This window comes from Tiliqua scincoides, chromosome 5 (assembly GCF_035046505.1).
Source record: "Tiliqua scincoides isolate rTilSci1 chromosome 5, rTilSci1.hap2, whole genome shotgun sequence".
In the NCBI taxonomy this organism is placed as follows: Eukaryota; Metazoa; Chordata; class Lepidosauria; order Squamata; family Scincidae; genus Tiliqua; species Tiliqua scincoides.
In genome coordinates this window covers 24074216-24094999 of record NC_089825.1, presented here as the reverse complement: position 1 = coordinate 24094999, position 20784 = coordinate 24074216, and the positions used below count along the sequence as shown (strand labels likewise).

General features: G+C 42.3%; 2 protein-coding genes across 4 annotated transcripts in view; one reads left to right on the top strand and one right to left on the bottom strand.

Annotated features, from left to right (window-relative positions):
* Positions 1 to 3362, top strand: part of ABCB1 (ATP binding cassette subfamily B member 1) — a 58661-nt gene extending 55299 nt beyond the window's left edge. For 2 of the 3 annotated variants that reach the window (XM_066628501.1, XM_066628499.1), the window contains exon 28: positions 171 to 3362. In XM_066628501.1, the coding sequence (XP_066484598.1) occupies positions 171 to 377 (207 nt within the window). In that variant the 3' untranslated portion in view covers positions 378 to 3362. The remainder of the gene's footprint in view (positions 1 to 170) is intronic. The other variant, XM_066628502.1, reaches the window with a different exon arrangement.
* CROT (carnitine O-octanoyltransferase) overlaps positions 1573 to 20784 on the bottom strand; it is a 33589-nt gene continuing 14377 nt past the window's right edge. Inside the window, exons 6-17 of the mRNA XM_066628510.1 lie at positions 19596 to 19704; positions 18749 to 18842; positions 18532 to 18657; positions 18072 to 18173; positions 17409 to 17492; positions 17214 to 17321; positions 15980 to 16110; positions 13952 to 14075; positions 6833 to 6911; positions 6343 to 6436; positions 5806 to 5925; positions 1573 to 2526 (exon numbers count right to left, since the gene is read on the bottom strand). Coding sequence (XP_066484607.1) covers positions 2406 to 2526; positions 5806 to 5925; positions 6343 to 6436; positions 6833 to 6911; positions 13952 to 14075; positions 15980 to 16110; positions 17214 to 17321; positions 17409 to 17492; positions 18072 to 18173; positions 18532 to 18657; positions 18749 to 18842; positions 19596 to 19704 — 1292 coding nt within the window. The 3' untranslated portion in view covers positions 1573 to 2405. The remainder of the gene's footprint in view (positions 2527 to 5805; positions 5926 to 6342; positions 6437 to 6832; positions 6912 to 13951; positions 14076 to 15979; positions 16111 to 17213; positions 17322 to 17408; positions 17493 to 18071; positions 18174 to 18531; positions 18658 to 18748; positions 18843 to 19595; positions 19705 to 20784) is intronic.

Sequence of the window (20784 nt, the reverse complement as noted above, 5' to 3'; positions counted from 1 at the left end):
ATTTTTCAATCTTCTGTGGTTGCTCAATCAGGTAGTGTTCCATTTATAAAGATGGTCAGAGAAATATACAGAGATTTCTCATGTTGTGGCAATATTCACATATCTAAAAAGTTGGTTTTGAGACATGGTACAGATTTTTATTCACTGAAAATCCTCTTTGTTTTCAATAGGTTGTCCAAGAAGCCCTGGATAAAGCCAGAGAAGGTCGTACCTGTATTATAATAGCTCATCGCTTATCTACAGTGCAAAATGCTGACAGTATAGCAGTGATCCAGAATGGAAAAGTCATAGAACAAGGGACACATCACCAACTACTGGCTGAGAAAGGAACCTATTACTCATTAGTTAATGTTCAGGCACGGCCAGCCTCTGTCTAAATTAAAAAATGAAATATTGGAACTGCATTTATGGCTTACAAGAGGTTCTGTTTACCTTCCCCACATAAAGCAAAACAAACTTGCACTAGCAGTGGGATGAATTCCAGTAAGGATTCTTAAAATGACACATAATCTTGTATCGTTATCCACAATAGGACTTTGTGTTGTTCTCAGTTATCTCAGATGACACCACATTTTTGAAAGCTTGAAGTATGTGATCACTCCATGATGTTGTTTTGAAGCAATGATGTGCTGGAACAGAAGACTGCCTTGTGCCCTAGAAGCCAGAAGTACAGAACAAGCCGGATTTCGGAATTTGAAAGGCTTACACTGCTGCTCCTTGAATAAGAGACCAGAGATTGAGAATTATGCAGGGGGGGGGGGGAAGAGTATCATAAACAACTATTCAGGATTTCGAACAAGATGGGCTTTACTCAAATTGTTGCTTTATTGGTGAAGCTTTATTGTTGCTTCTCATCAGACATTCTCATCAGACAAGTACCTTTGGTATGGAGAACCTAGTCATTGGTCATTTCTACTAAATTTAATTCAGAGTAATTTTTTTTCTTCCTCCAGGACAGTGCTTAGAATGGGTGCCTTCAGGGGACATAACTAGCTATCATTTACTACTGTTATGATGTAAAAAAGTATACCATGAAAGCACTTGAAAATAAAGTATTTTTGTATTTTTTATCTTCATTTCCTAAACTTCTTGTACAATAACGCATTTAAAAGCTTTTTGTAAACTCCTGTATTTTTCCTTGGGTTGAAAATGTAAGGTTTTTCTTCTTATAAATACCTTCAGGTCAAGTTAAGCAAACAAGGGGATCGGACAGAAGAGATTATCTGGAACACAAATCTAAACAACGTTGCAATTCTTAAAGGTTGTGAAATTGTGTACACCTTTCCTGACTGTTTTAGATTTTCCTTATGCTCCTGTAATCTAAAAGCAAGTCAGGTCTGGTCAGTTTCTGTACATCCACAATCTTGTTTCTTGCACCACCACCAGTCTCAGAGGTAGGGTATAGAAATGCTTTAAGGATGCAATCCTATACGCCCCCTCCCTCCAAATAGGACTTACTTCTGAGTAGATATGTACAGGACTGCACTGTAGGTGGACTAGGAAGGCCAGGTACACTTGCCATTTCTTCTGATGAATGAAATTAGCATACATTAATCAAGACAACACTTAATGGTCTTTTGAAGTGGCTTTATTTAAGAGGCAATTAACAGAATAGATAAAACAGTTTCTCCCCCTTCCTTTAAGATACTGTATCAAGAAAGGCTGCAGTCCTGAGAATCTTATACATATAAAACAGCAATGGCATACATAATTCTAATCACCACACTGAATTTTGTAAACATTCAAGTATAATTTCACTTTCTAGTCTTTGTCTGGAAAAGTAAAATAAAATTGAAAACAAGGTTTTAAGGTCACACTTTTTCACAACCTTAGAGTGTGTAGACAACATCCCATTGTGTAAAGTGAAAGATAATGTACATAAAACAAAAATTCCCAAATATTCCTGTATCATCTTGATTACTTCAGAAGCTAGGCATTATAAAGCTACTGCAAACATCTCACCTAAAAACTGAACCATGATCTATTATCCCTTTGCAATAGCTCATCAAAGGCACAGTGTGTGCCAATATAAGCTAATGTCCTCAGAATCTCCTCTTCTTGTAATCTGCCATCACCAGGAATGTCATAAAACTGAAACAGCCTAAACCACTGCTGATTCACTCATGTTTGCATTGCTGAGGCTTAATTCAACATTGCATAGTTTCTACTGAGAATGTGTCATGATTTGCATTGCTCTTGCAAACTTATTCAAGGAAAATTGCATTGTTATTGCAGTCACTCATTCAAAAACAGTTTTGCATAATTTCTGCTTAGTTTCTATACTAAACTATCATCATGTGTCATACCCAGTTAAGACACTCCTCTTGGCTAGCATTTCATTCTGCAAGTGCTGGTATACATGGTAATGCACAGTGGAAGAAAGGCACCATAGTTCTATATCTTTTCTACAGCTGAGCAGTGACCATTAATTTGACCATCTCGTGAAAAGAGTGGAACACATTCTTACACAGATTTTCTGCATCCGTCTCTGCACATGATTTCCACGCGGTACAGGCCACAACAATCCTATTCAGGGAAATGTTAAATGTTAACCATTTAGATTAATGACATTTTAAAAATCAATAGACTTTCACCTGTATATGTATGAATCAATTCAGCAACAATATATCAGGATTTAAAAAGAAAATACACATGAGGGAAAGTAATTCTGAATGTTGAGGAGAATCTATTACGCTGGTTAAAAAAAAAACAACCCAGTTTGTTTCCAGTCCCAATTCAAGATACCATTTTTAAAAAACCACCACTCTTAAAGCCTTATGCAGTCTGGGCCCAAGTATTACAGGGAGCACTTTCTTCTGGTATGACGTCACCTACTCACCCACCCTTGAAATCTAAGATCTGCCAATGAGATCTGATCCAGAGTGGCATAATTATAACCTACAGAGAGCGTGGCTTTTTTTTTTTCCTGTGGTGGTCCCAAAACACTTTCTGGGAACTCCAAATGTGTTATGAATTCCATGTGTTATTCGGACATTTTTATTCCATCAATATCTGGGAATTAGTGATATTTTTATACTTTGGCTTTTATGCAATTTGAAGTAGTTTTATTCTATTTTAATTTGATCTTGTATTTGTATTTTTAAGCTTTTGTAAACTGCCTTGTGAACATTTGTGGAAAGACAGACTTCAAATGTTACAAATAAGTTGACTCAGACATTTTCATTCACCATGATAATAAAATACAGCACTTCTAATGTGAAAAGGAACTTACCTTTTAGTTGCTTGTCCTTGTAAAGTAGCTCATTACCAATTTCAATTTAAAATGAAGCAGAAAGCAATTTTACATTTCCTTATCAATACATTCAGTTTTGTCTTGTCCTCCTTTTCTGCACTTCTTTAGTACTACTCAGACATTCCCTCTCTTGTAGAGGCAATGTCTAAGGCACTGGTTCCCAACCTGTGGTCTGGGGGCCACAGGTGGTCCACGAGACCCTGAGAAGTGGTCCACAAAGCCTCAGGTAAGCCTCAGGGGGAAAAAAAAGATTGCTTCCATGTGCTCCCCCACGGATCACCAGAGAGGGCAGGGAAATGAACTTACCACAGCCAGCAACAAAAGCAGCAACCCACAAATCTTCACGACAAATAATAAATCTCTAATAAATCTTCTCTAATTACTACAAATTTAATTGCATTTTCTGTGTGAAGGGTGATAGCTGCATGCAGGGCTCATGAGAGGGGGTACAGGGAGTAATATGTAGCTGGGCCCAGGGTCAAAAAGGGGGCCCAGGAGTTACTTGGGATCTTACATTTTTTAGTATCACCCAGATTTGCTGCCCACATGGGATGCTGGGTGTACGGCGGCTGCGGCTGCCACAAGCCTGTGGAACTGTGGCACAGTGGAACTGGAACAAGCCTCCGGTCTGTGGAACTCCTTGCCACAGGATGTGGTGCTGGCGTCTAGCCTAGACGCCTTTAAAAGGGGATTGGACGAGTTTCTGGAGGAAAAATCCATTATGGGGTACAAGCCATGATGTGTATGCGCAACCTCCTGATTTTAGGAATGGGTTATTTCAGAATGCCAGATGCAAGGGAGGGCACCAGGATGAGGTCTCTTGTTATCTGGTGTGCTCCCTGGGGCATTTGGTGGGCCGCTGTGAGATACAGGAAGCTGGACTAGATGGGCCTATGGCCTGATCCAGTGGGGCTGTTCTTATGTTCTTATGTTATGTTCTTAAGCCATATACGCTAGGCCAAGAAATGCGTACCTGACACTCCTGAACACTGTCAAATCTGGGAGGAAACTGGCCTGCTACAGTAGCTCTTTGGTTTGTGGAGCTGCTTACCATGAAAGAGTGTCTCAAGAACATAGCTGTGGGACTACAGTTGCTGCAAAAGTATGTTTTTTGTACACCCAGGATACTTTCCATTCTGGTGTGAGCCCAAATATGATGATCTAATTTTCTGAAATGATTTTCTGTATTTAAATTTTTTTAGAGACTTCAGAGTGTGTTTGGTTTTCTGTATCATTGTATCTAGCTGCCAATGTTGTGTGGGAAGATAGACCTGGGCTCCACATTGGGAGGCAAGGTAGACTTGGGCTCCAAGACGTTTCCTGCTGTTGCCACCCTCCCCTTGCCCTGTTCTGTCCCCTCTCCACCCCTGTTTTGCCCACCCCTCCCCTCTCGCTTTGAGAAGGGGTCCAAAAGAAATGCTGCATGTCCTGATAAAATTCCTCTTGAAGGCCCTGGTTGTATGTGGACCACACCAATTCCAATTTTTGTCTCAGTGGTCTTCGGATTCCTAAAGGTTGGGAACTACCGGTCTAAGGGGTTTCGGGGAGGGTTAAGCATGCTAGCCCCAGCCCTGCTGATGACACATCATTTAACCTCACACCTGCTCTCCCCATGTACAGCATTTGCCTCTGCAGATAAATGCTGAACACAGAGAGGCAGTGCAGTGCTAAGCAGTGTGTCATTGGCTAGAACAGGATTAATACATTTTTCAAAAAAAGCCCTTCACGCATTCCCTCTCCAATGGAGAAGGAAAGGCTGAATAGGACTCTTGCTGCTGTCTCTTCAGTACAGGTATAACCTAAATATCCACAGATTTTTCACTTGCGGTTTTATCTCAACCTATGATTATCTCAACCCTGCTATAAGAAGGGCCCTTTAAATCAAAGGGAAAAAGACATTTAACAATAGCCTCATTAATGGGGGAGAGGGCAACCAATCCATCAATCATTCTTTTTCCATGCACTTAGAACAGCTTCACTCCCAAGCAAGTGACCCCTCCCTTCCTCCTGAACACATGAAAGAATGTAAGTCATTATCACTTCCTTCATTCTTTCCCTGCACTGGACTCCTGGGGAAGGGAGGGGTCGATGTCTTGAACTGAAGCCTTTCTAAGCACCTGGAAGAGAGACTGATCGCCTCTGTGTGCATTACAAAAGGTCAGCAAGGCTGTTTTTAAATCATTGAGCAGAAGGACATTGTTTTTTAAATGGATTTGCTTTGGTGCATTTTTTTGCCATTCACATGAGTTCTGGGAACAGAACCCTCACGAATATTGAGACTCAACCTGTAATTTCTTCTTCTTCTTTGAAAGTTCTACACTGAAGGAGGCAGTTGATGATAACCTCTGGTTTCCATGCTGAAATACTGCATCTGTGTTTCTGCCTCTGTGGTGCTGGCACATGCAGAGGCAATTCTGACAGCTAGTTTAACCCATTTTTGCTTGGCCCACAGGTGTACACATTTGGTCTTTGTTGTGTATATGCAGTGTTGGGCAGAAATGGTTTACTGTAAGTTTTTCTGTTGAATAATGCTAGAATGGAAGTCTTCTTACCTGTCATCTCTAATTCTGTAAAAAAAGCCATAGCCATGTTGCACCATGGGAACCCCAGCTCCCCCTATTCTTGTGTATCCTACCAGGCTAGTTGAAAGTATAAAGTTTCCACCTCCTCCACTGTGAATGGAAAAAATACACAGTTACAACACAAACTTGAGGCAGAGTTTTAAAAAGTTACTTTTCCCTGTGAAATCAATAGTCTACGTTGAAGAAAGCAAACGTATGTCTACTGTGAGCATCAAAATATTAAGATGTGACCCTATCCACCCCTTGACATCATCTTTGGAAGATCTGCTCCAGATTCCTCATCATCCGGAAGTGGGCACAAAGCAGAAGGCTTTGGTGGTGCTGAGAAATAGCAGCACACTCCCAAAGGAGGCCTGCCTGGTCCCACTGCTGCTTCCCCTTGCAGCAGGCAACCAAGACCTATCCTTTTCAGCAGGCATTATTTGATATGTTTTTCTTTAAAATGGGATTCTGATTGCAGCCTGATTTAAAAACTAAAAATACTGGTAATAAATAGCTTCTAAATACCTTTTAGTGAACGCAGGATCTAAGAAGAGTTCTGGCACTGGGAGACCATGCTCTTTTGCCAGCAGTAGAAGGCCCAAAAGATGACGGTCAAATCCTGAGAGGGAAATACAAATTCCCACAGTTTTATAAAATAATTTAGTTATTCCTGGTGAATCTCAACAGCCTGCTCTAGATTTCCACATGCTCCCATGCAAGAGATTTGCAGAAAGTGAAGCACTATTCAATTGCTTTGGAAATCTTTAAGCCAAACAGCCTGCTGGACATCCAAGCATTACAAGTGCAGTGAAGAGGTTGGGCAAAGGATCGTGCTTAAAGGAAAGCAATGCCAACACAGTATTCTCAACATGTAAAGCCTGTTGCCTCCCAAACATGGAAGGGACAGGTGAACTACAGATTGCACCAGAACTGCAGTTCAGCAAAACAGTGTGCCCTCCCCTCTCCCAAACTAATCATGATGGGCAATTCCCTTAGCAGGCAGCAAAAGAAGTACCTTTTCCATTCTGACACTCTTTCATCAGTTTATTGTGCTTTGCAAATGCCTTCAACATAAGCTGTCTGCGTTGGCTGGGCTGCATAAAGTAAGAAAAGCAAAATCATTCCAGCTGACTAGGAACCAAAGAACCTGGATCTGCAGATTCCTTCCTCAAACAAGTCGAACCAGGTGGCACAGTAAAAGTTGGTACATCCCTATAATTTTCTCAAAGCCACCTGAAATCTCTCCATGTCACTGCTTGTCACCTGCAATCCTAGGATAAAATGAAAACTTTCTAGCGAATCCCAACATTTAGAACTAGAAGTCACAAAAAGGATTCTGTTCTGCTTTCACAGACATGTTCCTATATAGAGATAAATGGGAAATCCATACAAAAGCAACACAGCCTTTATTGCTGTTAGTTAGCAATACATGCTTTTGATCAAGTGATATGGCCAAGTGACCAATTTTGATCAATAATCCCAACAAGCCCCCAGTGAGAGACAACATCATGATATCCAGGGAAACAGCCATAATGCTTTCTGTTCTGGATTTAAAATTAAATCAGAGTAGATGGGGATCAGTTTTACAGAGGGGGGAATACAAACCCTTGAAAGAATAAAAAGAAAGCAAAACCAACCAAGAGTCTTGTAGCACCTTAAATTTATTTAGACATAAGCCTCAAATTTTTTAGGTGCTATAACTCTCTCTTTTTTCTGTAACAGGCTAATAGGATTACCCTTCTGGAAGATGAAAATATGGGCTTTCAAAATATGGATATCTTTGCAGTTTGTAAAAAAGGATGGATGAGATGTTCCTCTACTAGAATTAAGTACATTGGGGAGAACCATTCAGTCTCTAACATATTAAAACAATGATCCAGGCAAAACTAAACACTTACAATTTTGTTAATTTCCATGGAAGACTTAAGCATGTGGGACTTAAGTCCTTAATGTTGGCTTGCTCATGTCCTAAAACAAAGTTACTTGTTGATTGAGAAGCCAAGAAATAGCTCAGTAATAGAAGGAAGGCGGGAAGCTATTTCATAATGAGGTATGATATCAACTAGGTGAACACAATAGTTACACAATGATATTTTACATAGTAATAGCAATGGACGTGGTACCTGATGGATATACGCCATTTTTTGTAAGTTCAAAATGATGTGAATTAAGTGTTCTCCCTGCATCCTCACCCACAAAAGTTATACTTCAAAGGAAAGGGGTAACATGAACACATTTGTTACACTAGAGCAGCCATTTTCAACCACTATGCCATGGCACACTGGTGTGCTGCAAGTGGTTCACAGGTGTGCCACACAAATTTGGAGGAAGGTCATTTATTAGAAGGGCCAATGGGGGATGTGAGCCCCCACTGGCAGCATGGTGTGCCTTGTCAATTGTCAAAAACCTGATGGTGTGCCTTGATAATTCTAATGCCTTGTCAGTATGCTGTGAGATGAAAAAGATTGAAAATCGCTGCACTAGAGCAGGGGTGCCCAAACCTCGGCCCTGGGGCCACTTGCGGCCCTCGAAGACTCCCAATCCGGCTCTCTGAGAGCCCCCAGTCTCCAATGAGCTCTGGCCTTCCAGAGACTTGCTGGAGCCTGCGCTGGCCCAATCCAACTGCTCTCAGCGTGACGGCCAATTGTTCAACCTCTTGTGTGAGCTGTGGGATGAGGGCTCCCTCCATTGCTTGCTGTTTCATGTCTGTGATGTAGCAGTGGTAGCAAAGTAAAGGCCAGTCTTGCTTTTTGCAAGGCCTTTTATAGGACATGGGCTATTGCAAGACCTTCATTCATTCATATAAGTTCCATCTCTAATGTATTCATTTATGTAAATTTATTCAAATTTGAAATGTAAATTAACTCTTTTTTTTCCAGGACCCCAACACGGTGTCAGATAGATGATGTGGCCCTCCTGCCGAAAAGTTTGGACACCCCTGCGCTAGAGGATGATAACCATGGAGACACACTAAAAAAAAAAAAGAAAAAAGAAGAGCAACAGAAAAAAAATCAAAGATGCCAAGTTCGTAAGTGAACAGAATCAGCTCTGTAAAAGACTGAGCAGTTCACAGCATTATTACATCACCTCATGAAGTTTATTAAGCAATGATTTTGTAGCGTGAGATAAACCTAAGCAGAATCCTGTGGGATTTCTGCAATCTGATCTCAGCTAAATGATGCACAAACTGTTCATTTAAAACAGAGTGAATAAAGAGATCAAATGCACAAGACACAACAATGCAGGGAGTATCAGGAAACAGCAAAATTTCCTTTCCTTTTTTTTTTTAACATTTTTATTGAGATTATCACAATACATTGTATCTTCAATAAATCCAAATCAACAATTTTCATTTCAATCATTACCTTTATCCCATTTCCACTCCCTACCTCCCTCCCTACCTCGGACTTCCCACAGCATCTTTTACCATTTGCAAATTTATTTATTTATACCAGGCTAAATTATACCAAATTTATTTATTACCAAGCTAAACTCTTGTTCATTATATAGCTCTTATTATCATTCAGATAACCATAATAGACCCCTAACCTCCCATTTTTTCTCCAAATAAACTTTAAATTTATGCCATTCCGAGTAAAATTTCTCTGACATTTCCTCATTCAAACTTCTCGAGAGCTTATCCATTTCCATTATATACATCATCTTTTGTAACCATTCGTCTACATCGGGGACTTTATCTTGTTTCCAGTACTTTGCATATACCATCCTTGCTGCAGTCACCATATACCATAATAAGGCTCTATCATTAACTACTATTTTCTCCAGATTTAAACCTAACAGAAACAATTCTGGACTTTTATAAACTGCAAAATTTCCTTTCCTTTAGCTGCTTCTTGATATCCCCTGCACTGTTGTATCTTGTGCATTTGATCTCTGTATTCACTCTCTTTTAAACAACAACAACAGATATTGCAATCCCAGGAGACAGAAGAATTGAGGTCCTGGAGGCCAAATTTAGGCTATTAGGCAGGAAGCTGAAAGCCAGGACCTCAAAGGTAGCGTTCTCTGAACTGCTACCTGTTCCATGCGCAGGGCCAGCTAGGCAGGCGGAGATCAGGGGTCTCAATGCGTGGATGAAATGGTGGTGTAGGGAGGAGGGGTTTAGATTCGTTAGGCAATGGGGAACATTTTGGGACAAGCGGGGCCTGTACAAGAGGTACGGGCTTCACTTGAATCAGAATGGAACCAGATTGCTGGCGCATAACATTAAAAAGGTGGCAGAGCAGCTTTTAAATTGATCCCTGGGGGAAGGCCAATAGGAGCCAAGGGGCATCTGGTTCAGGACTCCTCATCCCTATGGGACGAGGGTGGGGAGGTTAGAGAACAACAAGGCAAAGACAGAGTAGGATAAGAAATTGGGAATGGAAGCATGATGGGATGGGATGGACAGTTTGGCACAATGAGAGGATGCCGGGACAAAGGAGCTAATAAGCAGCCCATCCTGGGGCATTCCATGTACAAATGCTTTTATGCAAATGTCCGAAGTCTCCAAGCAAAGATGGGAGAACTGGAATGTCTGGTGATAAGGGAAAACACTGACATAGTGGGCATAACAGAAACCTGGTGGAATGCGGAGAATCAGTGGGATACTGCAATCCCAGGCTATAAACTCTACAGGAGGGACAGGGAGGGGTGTGTTGGAGGTGGGGTGGCCATTTATGTTAAGGAAGGAATAGAATCCAGCAAAGTAGAGATTGAAGGTGGGTCCGACTCCACCACAGAATCTCTGTGGGTTAAATTAGCACACCTGAGGAGCGATATAATACTGGGGGGCGTGCTATCGTCCTCCAGACTAGAAATCGGAAGGGGACCTTGAAATGAGAAAACAGATCAGGGAGGTGACAAGGAGGGACAGGGTTGTAATCATGGGGGACTTCAGTTATCCTCATATTGACTGGGTCAATTTGTGTTCTGGTCACGAAAAGGAGACCGGATTCCTTGACATGTTAAATGACTGCGCCTTAGAGCAGCTAGTCATGGAGCCCACCAGAGGAAAGGTGACTCTGGATTTAATATTGTGTGGTACTCAGGACCTGGATAGAGATGTCAGTGTTACTGAGCTGTTGGGGAACAGTGATCATGCTGCAATCTGTTTCGACATGCATGTTGGGGGAAGAATACCGGGCAAATCTCTCACAAAAACCCTTGACTTCGGACGGGCGGACTTCCCTCAGATGAGGAAGCTGGTTAGAAGGAGGTTGAAAGGGAAGGTAAAAAGAGTCCAATATCTCCAGAGTGCATGGAGGCTGCTTAAAAAAACAACAGAGGCCCAGCAGAGGTGTATACCACGAAGGAAGAAGGGCTCGACTAAGTCCAGGAGGGTGCCCGCATAGCTAATCAGCCAAGTCAGAGAGGCCGTAAAGGGCAAGGAAGCTTCCTTCTATAAATGGAAGTCTTGCCCTAATGAGGAGAATAAAAAAGAACATAAACTGTGGCAAAAGAAATGTAAGAAGGTGATACGGGAGGCCAAGAGAGACTATGAGGAAAGCATGGCCAGCAACATAAAGGGGAATAATAAAAGCTTCTTGAAAAATGTTAGAAGCAGGAAACCCACCAGAGAAACGGTTGGCCCTCTGTGCCGGTGAGGGAGGGAAAGGGGAGATAAAAGGAGACTTAGAGATGGCAGAGAAATTAAATGAGTTCTTTGCATCTGTCTTCACGGCAGAAGACCTCGGGCAGATACTGCTGCCTGAACGGCCCCTCCTGACCGAGGAATTATGTCAGATAGAAGTTAGAGAGAAGATAGTTTTCAGACCTCATTGATAAATTAAAGATCAATAAGTCACCAGGCCCAGATGGCATCCACCCAAGAGTTATTGAGGAATTGAAGAATGAAGTTGCTGATCTCTTGACTAAAATATGCAACTTGTCCCTCAAAATGGCCACGGTGCCAGAGGATTGGAGGATAGCAAATGTCACACCTATCTTTAAAAAGGGAAGGAGGGGGGACCCGGGAAACTATAGGCCAGTCAGCCTAACATCCATACCGGGTAAGATGGTGGAATGCCTCATCAAAGATAGAATCTCAAAACACATAGATGAACAGGCCTTGCTGAGGGAGAATCAGCATGGCTTCTGTAAGGGTTAGTCTTGCCTCACAAACCTTTTAAAATTCTTTGAAAAGGTCAACAGGCATGTGGATGCGGGAGAACCCATGGACATTATATATCTGGACTTTCAGACGGTGTTCGACATGGTCCCTCACCAAAGTCTACTGAAAAAACTCCACAGTCAGGGAATTAGAGGGCAAGTCCTCTCCTGGACTGAGACCTGGTTGAAGACCAGGAAATAGAGAGTGGGTGTCAATGGGCAATTTTCACAATGGAGAGAGGTGAAAAGCGGTGTGCCCCAAGGATCTGTCCTGGGACCGGTGCTTTTCAACCTCTTCATAAATTACTTGGAGACAGGGGTGAGCAGTGAGGTGGCAAAGTTTGCAGACGACTCCAAACTTTTCCGAGTGAAGAAGATCAGATTGTGAGGAGCTCCAGAAGGATCCCTCCAAACTGGCAGAATGGGCAGCAAAATGGCAGATGCATTTCAATGTAAGTAAGTGTAAAGTCATGCACATTGGGGCAAAAAATCAAAACATATAGGCTGATGGGTTCTGAGCTCTCTGTGACAGCTCAGGAGAGAGATCTTGGGGTGGTGGTAGACAAGCTGATGAAAGTGTCGACTCGTGCGGCGGCAGTAAAGAAGGCCAATTCTATGCTTGGGATCATTAGAAAAGGTATTGAGAACAAAACAGCTAATATTATAATGCCGTTGTACAAATCTATGGTAAGGCCACACCTGGAGTATTGTGTCCAGTTCTGATCGCCACATCTCAAAAAGGACATAGTGGAAATGGAAAAGGTGCAAAAGAGAGAGACTAAGATGATTACTGGGCTGGGGCACCTTCCTTTTGAGGAAAGGCTACGGCATTTGGGCCTCTTCAGCCTAGAAAAGAGGCACCTGAGGGGGACATGACTGAGACATACAAAATTATGCACGGGAAGGATAAAGTGGATAGAGATGCTCTTTACACTCTCACACAACACCAGAACCAGGGGACATCCACTAAAATTGAGTGTTGGGAGGGTTAGGACAGACAAAAGAAAATCTTTACTTAGCACGTGGTTGGTCTGTGGAACTCCTTGCCACAGGATGTGGTGATGGCATCTGGCCTGGACACCTTTAAAAGGGGATTGGACAAGTTTCTGGAGGAAAAATCCATTACGGGTTACAAGCCACGATGTGTATGCACAACCTCCTGATTTTAGAAATGGGCTATGTATCAGAATGCCAGATGCAAGGGAGGACACCAGGATGCAGGTCTCTTGTTATCTGGTGTGCTCCCTGGGGCATTTGGTGGGCCGCTGTGAGATGCAGGAAGCTGGACTAGATGGGCCTATGGCCTGATCCAGTGGGGCTGTTCTTATGTTCTTATGAAGATAAAGAACATGAGAAGATCACAATATATCAAGACCTGTGAGTAGAACCTGGTCACCTCTGGGAGAAGAAGGTCAATATTGTGTCAATTGTCATTGGAGCCCTTGGAACTGTGCCTACAAGTCTGAAGAAACACCTTGACTTTCCTGGCCTTGAGTAAATTACACCAGCTCAGTTCCACAAAACAATGTTGCTTGGAACAGCAAGAATCCTATGACGCTATCTCTGCAATTCTCAGGACCTTGGCTAGATCCCGAATTGCAGAATATAACCAGCCCAGCATAGGCTGTGATGTAGTAAAATAACAATAACAAACAATATTGCTCTCTACTTCTGTCCCAGATTTCTAAGCCTCATTGCTAGACAGCAAAATACAGATGCAAAACATCACTTCTGCTATTAGAAAGAAATGATACCTCCAAAAGTCCCCCCCCCCCCCAAGTTGAGCATGTTACACAGTAGTATGGTTTTGGCAGATGTACTGCCATGCAGAAAACAGGTAGACAGGGTGCATGAAGGAAAGATACAAATGACCAAGAAAGGGTGGCTTCTATCTCCCACTGAGACCCTTATGACACCCAGCCCCAAAGCAAGCCGATTCCTATATGACAGTTCCTCATCATACTAACACCACAAAGATGTTGGGAATTTTAGAAGCTGTTTTAGCTACATTAGCTGTACTTACAGTAGATGTTGGATCTAGCATAAATTTGCACCATTCAACTGCTTCCATTGTGCAAGGCCTCACTGTCTCTGTTCGACCATGGTAAAAATATCTGGTCATAGCAGTTTCATAGCAGGAAGCTGGACTAGAAAAGACAATTACAAAAAAAAAAAAAACTAAGGCTGCAATCCTAAACACACTTTCCTAGGAGTAAGCCCCATTGAATGTAACGGGACTTATTTCTAAGTAGACGGGCAGAGAAAAAAAAGAATGTGGATGCTGAGCAAAAAGTGCAGTGGTCTCTGGACCGCAGAAAAAAAGTCTCCCCAGTACGACTGGAACTTACTGTTCCACCAGGGTGCTTGCTATCTTCATTCTGGATCTCCCCTAATGTTCATGCTGCCCAGCCACATTTGCCCCAAAATTTGGGCACAGAGCCTGTTAAGGCAGCAGAATGAGGAAGTGGTTGGCCAGTGCAAACTTTGGGGGAACGAAGATAGCAGGTTCCCCTGTGGAATGACAAGCTCCGTTCACATGGGGGAGGGGTTAGCATGGGCTCAGATCCAGTGCTGGAGTGCCCTTATTCTAGAGAAATAGGTCATTCTATTAAATGTTAGGGTTAACATAGCAAAACAAGAACTTTCTACTCATCTTCAAGGGCAGGAACAATAGTTGAAAGAAGGTAACCATTTACAAGTGACAACTCACTGCAATATGTATGTTTAATGAGCAGCTTTTTATCCTGCTCAAACTCCAAGCAGCTCAAGATAGTATATCTGGCTTCCCTCTTTTTTGCTAAGATAAATAAGGAGCGTGGCAGCCTTGCAGCAGCAGGACCACCACCTCTAGGATCATGCCACTGCCATGAAAAAGGGGCGTTTTTAAACTACCAGTGGTCGGAAGAAAACTGGAAATGGACTGTAATCATGTTATGGAGCCGTTCTGAGTCACAGGGAAGCCCACAGAGGGATCCTTTTTCGTGGTGGCAGCACAATCCTGGAAATGCTGTTGCCACAACACCCCGGCTCTACCCCAACTTACAGAGGTTCCAACTCTCTGGGAGAGTCTGGGAACTTCTGTTCTAGCTATTACCTCCAGTTTGGCATTGTCTGAAAATTTGTGAACATCTCTCTATTCCTGCTGTTTAAAAACTCTAGGAGTTTGAAACCCACAGTAAGTTCTTGCAGGGGAGGGGAGAAGAGGAAGGCAGCAGGGGTGGGAGGAAGGCAGCGACACGATCCCCAGGATCTTGTCACTCAGGGGGCTGCAGGGACTGGTATGTACTCACCAGTGCGGGAAGTCCTGTGCAAGTGCCTGCAAGGCTCCCGAGCCTTCCGAAAGTGAAAGTGGAGTGATCGCACTCCACTTCCAGTTTTACGGAGGTGGAGCGTGATTGCTCCAGTTCCACTTTTGGAAGTCTGGGGAACTCTGCAGATGCTCCTGCAGGGCTCCCCGCACCCTAGAAAGGCTGCTGCAGGGACTGATGAGTACATCCCAGTCCCTGCAGCCCCCTGAGCGATGCGATCCTGCGGATCATAGTTGCCTTCCCCCTGCCCCCGCCCCTTAAGGGGGCAGAGGCCAGGGCCCTCTGGCTGGGGCGTCACAACGTCCCAGTTTGAACACCACTGCTCTACTCCCGCATCCAACTATTTTTAGGACCATCCCCAAGACAGGGCCCCAAGGCAACCCACTCATAAATTCCTTCCAGGCCAAAGAGGAGCCACTGACAAGCATTCTACAAGTGTGTTAGCCAGCCACAAATCCACCCAACAGCAGCATCATAGTCCACACCTCACTAGCTTGTCCACCAGGATGTTGTGGGAAAACTTTTCAAAAGACTAACTGAAATTCAGATATATTATGACAACAGCATCCCCCAATCTACTAAAGTAATCAATTTGTAAACGCTTGCACATTCTATCTGTACACCTTGCTTTCTTGAGCCTTGTATCTCTCTGCCACTTATTTTAAGTGTTATTTTAAAATGTAAAAATATATGTTTTATACTTTTATCATTCAGGTAAACAGTTGAACATCAACTTTTCTTACTGTCCATGTTGTTTATAATAGGCTAGCTGGAGAGCAAGCTGAACAAACGTGTCAGGATGAAGCTGCTGCTTCTTGATCAGTGCTTTGCCAAAGGATGTGAAGGCATAATTCACTAACTGAACGTCAGATACCTCAGAAACAGAAAAAAATGATATCACCACAGGAAAATACCCCAAAGCTTCACACAAGAGAATGTATCCTGTGAACTATTCTAAGGTTTTCTTTCTGCTACACAATTGGATTCAATGAGAGTAAACAATATCATGAACACTGTTCTCCCTAAGTTGTGCAGTCACACAGCTTGATGCTTGGCTACCCCAAAGTTGGTGACGAAGCGTGACATAGGGCGTAATCCTAACCCCTTATGTCAGTGCTTTCCAGCACTGGCATAGCGGTGCCAATGGGATGTGTGCTGCATCCTCCAGTTGGGTGTCACTCATGGAGGCCTCCTCAAAGTAAGGGAATGTTTGTTCCCTTATCTCAGAGCTGCATTGCCCTTATGCCAGTGCTGGAGAGCAGTGACAGAAGGGGTTAGGATTGCGCCTATAATCACCAAAACTCTGGAGGCTGTGTCTGACTGCTGTACAGCTGTGAAAGGGAACACTGATCATTAACCTTTTTCTTTGAACTAGATAAACACAACTAAGTGCTTATCTACATGTACAAAAAGAATCCTCAAACTTCTTGTTTTAAAATAGCATAATACTGCTTGTCAAGGTCTGCTGTGCTATACTCGGATGGAAAAAGAATACATCTGATGACACTTTAAACATCAAGTGCATATCTGATATAATAAAAGAACCTCTCCTTCTGAGCTAGGGGAACTGTGCAGAAGGCAGGAGATGAGTTTATCTGGAATTGTGTACCCACAGTTACAATGCAGGGGAAGTGCTTGACACTCAACTCCCCTGCCATTCTGTTCAACCTAGTAAGTCTATAAACAACCTAATTTTCATTATAAAGTTATTATTTAATTTTAGTGCTGCTTTTCTCAATCTAATCCCACAGCCTTTCCTCAGCTATATTTATAGCAGAATTATAAATGGCCAAAACAGGCAAAGTCAGTCACTGAAATTGCACTGGAGTGTGGGAATAATGGTGAACTCTGAAAGCTGTAACAGACTGTTCCCACTGTCTCGTATATCATAATGCTTTGATAACTCCAGAAAACAGACTTTGTATCTATGTTCTGAGAAATGTAAATAATAGCAAAAAAAGGTGTTGGAGGACATACCAGCTTCTTATACTGTTCCTTTGCATGAGCAATATCATTTAGTACTTTCTGATTCAATCTGAAAATAAGTTCCTCTGGCCAAGGGATATCCCGGACTTTGTCTGATCCCTGTTTTCATTTAAGAAAAGAAAGAGGGGTTTTTGACTTATTTCCATAGAATATTGACTAGAAAATAGAAACTTAATTTTTGCCTACCTTCCATTTTCCCTCGAACTCAATGACCTTGTCATCAATATAAGAACAGACAGTAACCAAAACCATGGCATCAAAAGGCGAATGCTGCAATGATACGTTTAATACAGAAATTAGCATACTAGAACAACAAAGGGTTGGCCAAGCTTGTTAACTTTTATCCACCTCCTGCAAAAGCTTCCTTAATATTTTAGCTAGCCACCTAGAGCTAGCTGGTAACTTCCTATTAAGAAATTTACAGCCCAATCCTATGCATGTCTTCTAAGAAGTCCTATTTTAGTCAATGGGGTTTACTCCCAGATAAGTAATCCATTCTGTTCATTCTGTAATCCAAGCGTGCATAGGATTGCAGCCTAAGGAAATTAAGGAAACTTCCTTTATAGTGTATATAAATGTACATTTTCAATATTCAGTAATTTAAAAAAACTACAAAGCAGTTTTTTTAAAGATCCTCAAAGCTGAATGCTGAAACACAAGATGGAGCACTTTCTTACACCCATTTCAAAAATCTGTAAGAAAACATTTTAACAGTACAACTCTATAATGTTTACTTGGAAGTAAGTACCACTAAGTTTAATGGGGCTTACTCTTAGGTAAGTGCATACAGGATTGTAGTCTAAGGAATACAAATAAATTGCTGATGTTACAAAAATTAAAAACACTTACATCACAATTGGACCCAAGTGCTCCATTTGCAAACACAATGAGGTTATAGGATTTGTCTCCCCAGCGTATTGTTGGATCTCCTACTAGTGACAACTTGGTGATCTAGGCCAAAAATTAACATTATGAGTTCTGAAAGAAAAATCTGCCACACTAAACTTGGGAACATTTAAAGAAAATTGGCATAAAATCAAGATGAAACTACAATTCCCTGTCTAACTAGGTGAGATTTGCAATAGAGTACAGGACTTGTTACCACTTGATATCTCCCAAACCTATTCTTCTAGTACAAATTGATGTGGCATGAACACAATCAAATAGTTTCATTACACCACCCTTATATTAAGTGTATATGAAGTCAGCCAAATGTAACTATGTTCTGAACCTGAAAAAGACTGCTAAGTGTAGTACAGAATCTGCTATCTTTCTGAGTAGATAAAAGTATCTGGTATTCCATAAGTACCTCTGAATAATCTTCAGGTGTAGCTTGGGGACTTGAATCATCTAGGGAGATTATTAACAAGCTGCTCTGTATTTTTTCCAAAAGGGACAGGTTCCTTGGATCAAGGTCAATAAGACAGGCACGTGTCTAGGAGACAAGAGAATGCTGTTTCAGAAACAAAGAATCTATCATCTTTGCAATCTCTATCATCCCAGAAAAACCAACAAAGCTTTCGAACCTTTGCCCACTGGGTTCTCTCCTCAGATGTTAAGGCCGCCAATCCTGGCCCTTCAGGTTCATTGTGACATCTCTTTTTGATATATGTAAGTTGCCTTTAAGAAAGAAGAATAAAACAAATACATTAAAAGCTAGCTAGCAGCTTCTAACAAATGTCAGTTAAAGCAAAAAAAAAAAAAAAAAAACCAGTGATGAACGCAAGCAGATCCTTCCAGTTGCCCACAGTTTCAAGAAGGCATAAATAAAATGAACAGAAACCTGTGGTGTATACAGTACGCGCTATCTGTATAAATCCAATGACATGGTATATTTGTAGCTACAATGGCTAAAACTGGATAAAGAGGTTTTCTAATCTATGTGATGGAAATATATGCTAAGATGGTGAAGAAATAAATCTTGCTGTCACATCGTTTATAAACATTCAATTCACTTCTTTACATTCAGCGTGCACCCATGTGGTGTATTCTTTTTCTAGCTTAAGCATTTTTAGATCAAGAGGCTTTTAAAGTACATAATACTTCACTCTTTATAGTCATGACCAGCAAGAGAAAGGAATTAGTGATATTTCTAAATAGCTCTTGATAAAGTGCAACACTAGTATCTGAGAACATTCCACAAAACCCTGCTGTTCTGCTGGCTCCATTCACTTCAATGAAGTCTGCACAGAAGTCCTGCAAACATGTGCTGGATGTCTTGCAAAGGCTCCCTCAGTGAGCACAGAGAGGTTGATTGTTTCTAATCCAAAGGGTATATTTGGAATACATCTGCTAATTAAGAGGTTGTCAAAAATCTACATAAAAACAAATCAGTGTAATCAGTTTTTTAACTCATACTTATTGTTAATATACCTGACAATCTCTGGTGGACTCAATATATGACCATCATGCACAGCATCAAATGCAAAAATTCGCCCTCGACACATGACTACCAAGTGAGAAGGGCATTCACCTTCACTCTCTGGAAGAAGAAAAAGATAAAGCATGAGGATATGACTTTCTATACAGGAAGCTATGCAGTCACTGTGAAATACTTCTTTAGACATCAGTTAAAGACCTACATGTCCACACATTCACATACTTGGGCTTTAATGTGAAAAATCTTTTAAGCATTTGAAGGGTAGGACTCAAATTATTTAAGATTGATAGCCCAAACCTAATCTGCAGTGGCAGAGCCAGGCTGCACGGCTGCTCTGTATCCAGCACAGGTTAGGAAACAGCTGGCGGTCTCTTTGGATAAGGCAGCAGTTCTCAAACTCTCTAGGACAGTTTGAGCCGCAGTAAGTTCTTGCGGGGACAGGTAGCTACGCGATCCCCAGGATCATGTAGCTCAGGGGGCTGCAGGGACTGGCATGTATTCACCAGCCCCTGCAGCAGCCTCCTGGAGCTGCGGGGAGCCCTGCGCAATCATCTGCAGGCTCCCTGGCCTTCTAAAAGTGAAAGCACAGCGACTCCGCTCCACCTCCGCAAAACTGGAAGTGGAGCGCGATCGCTGCGCTTTCACTTTTAGAAGGCTGGGGAGTCCTACAGACAATCGCGCAGGGCTCCTCACTTCCCCAGAAGCCTGCTGCAGGGATGGTGAGTACATGCCAGTCCCTGCAGGCCCCCTAAGTGACACAATTCTGGGGATCATGTCATTGCCTCCTTCCTGCCCCCATCCCTTAAGGTGGTAGAGTTCAGGGTCCTCAAGCTGGGACATCATGATGTCCCAATTTGAGAAGCCCTGGGATAAGGGGATATTTTTCCCCTTACCCCAAGTAACACCCTAGTCTGCCCTGTTGGATCTTTGCCAACAATACAGCTGGCAGAAGTCCAAGCACCAGGTGTAACACCAGATGGGATGAGGAGTACAGGAAATGGCAGGAAAGGCCTCCACTGATTCCACCCCCTCCCAATCACTACCTGGGCGTTCTTTCCTTACTACATTCCTGAACTGTTCTATTTTTAAAATATGCACTTTGTTATACTGAATATCTAATATAATTAATAACAATTTAAAATACCACCACCACCAGCCTTGTTTATCCTTCTTATGATGACT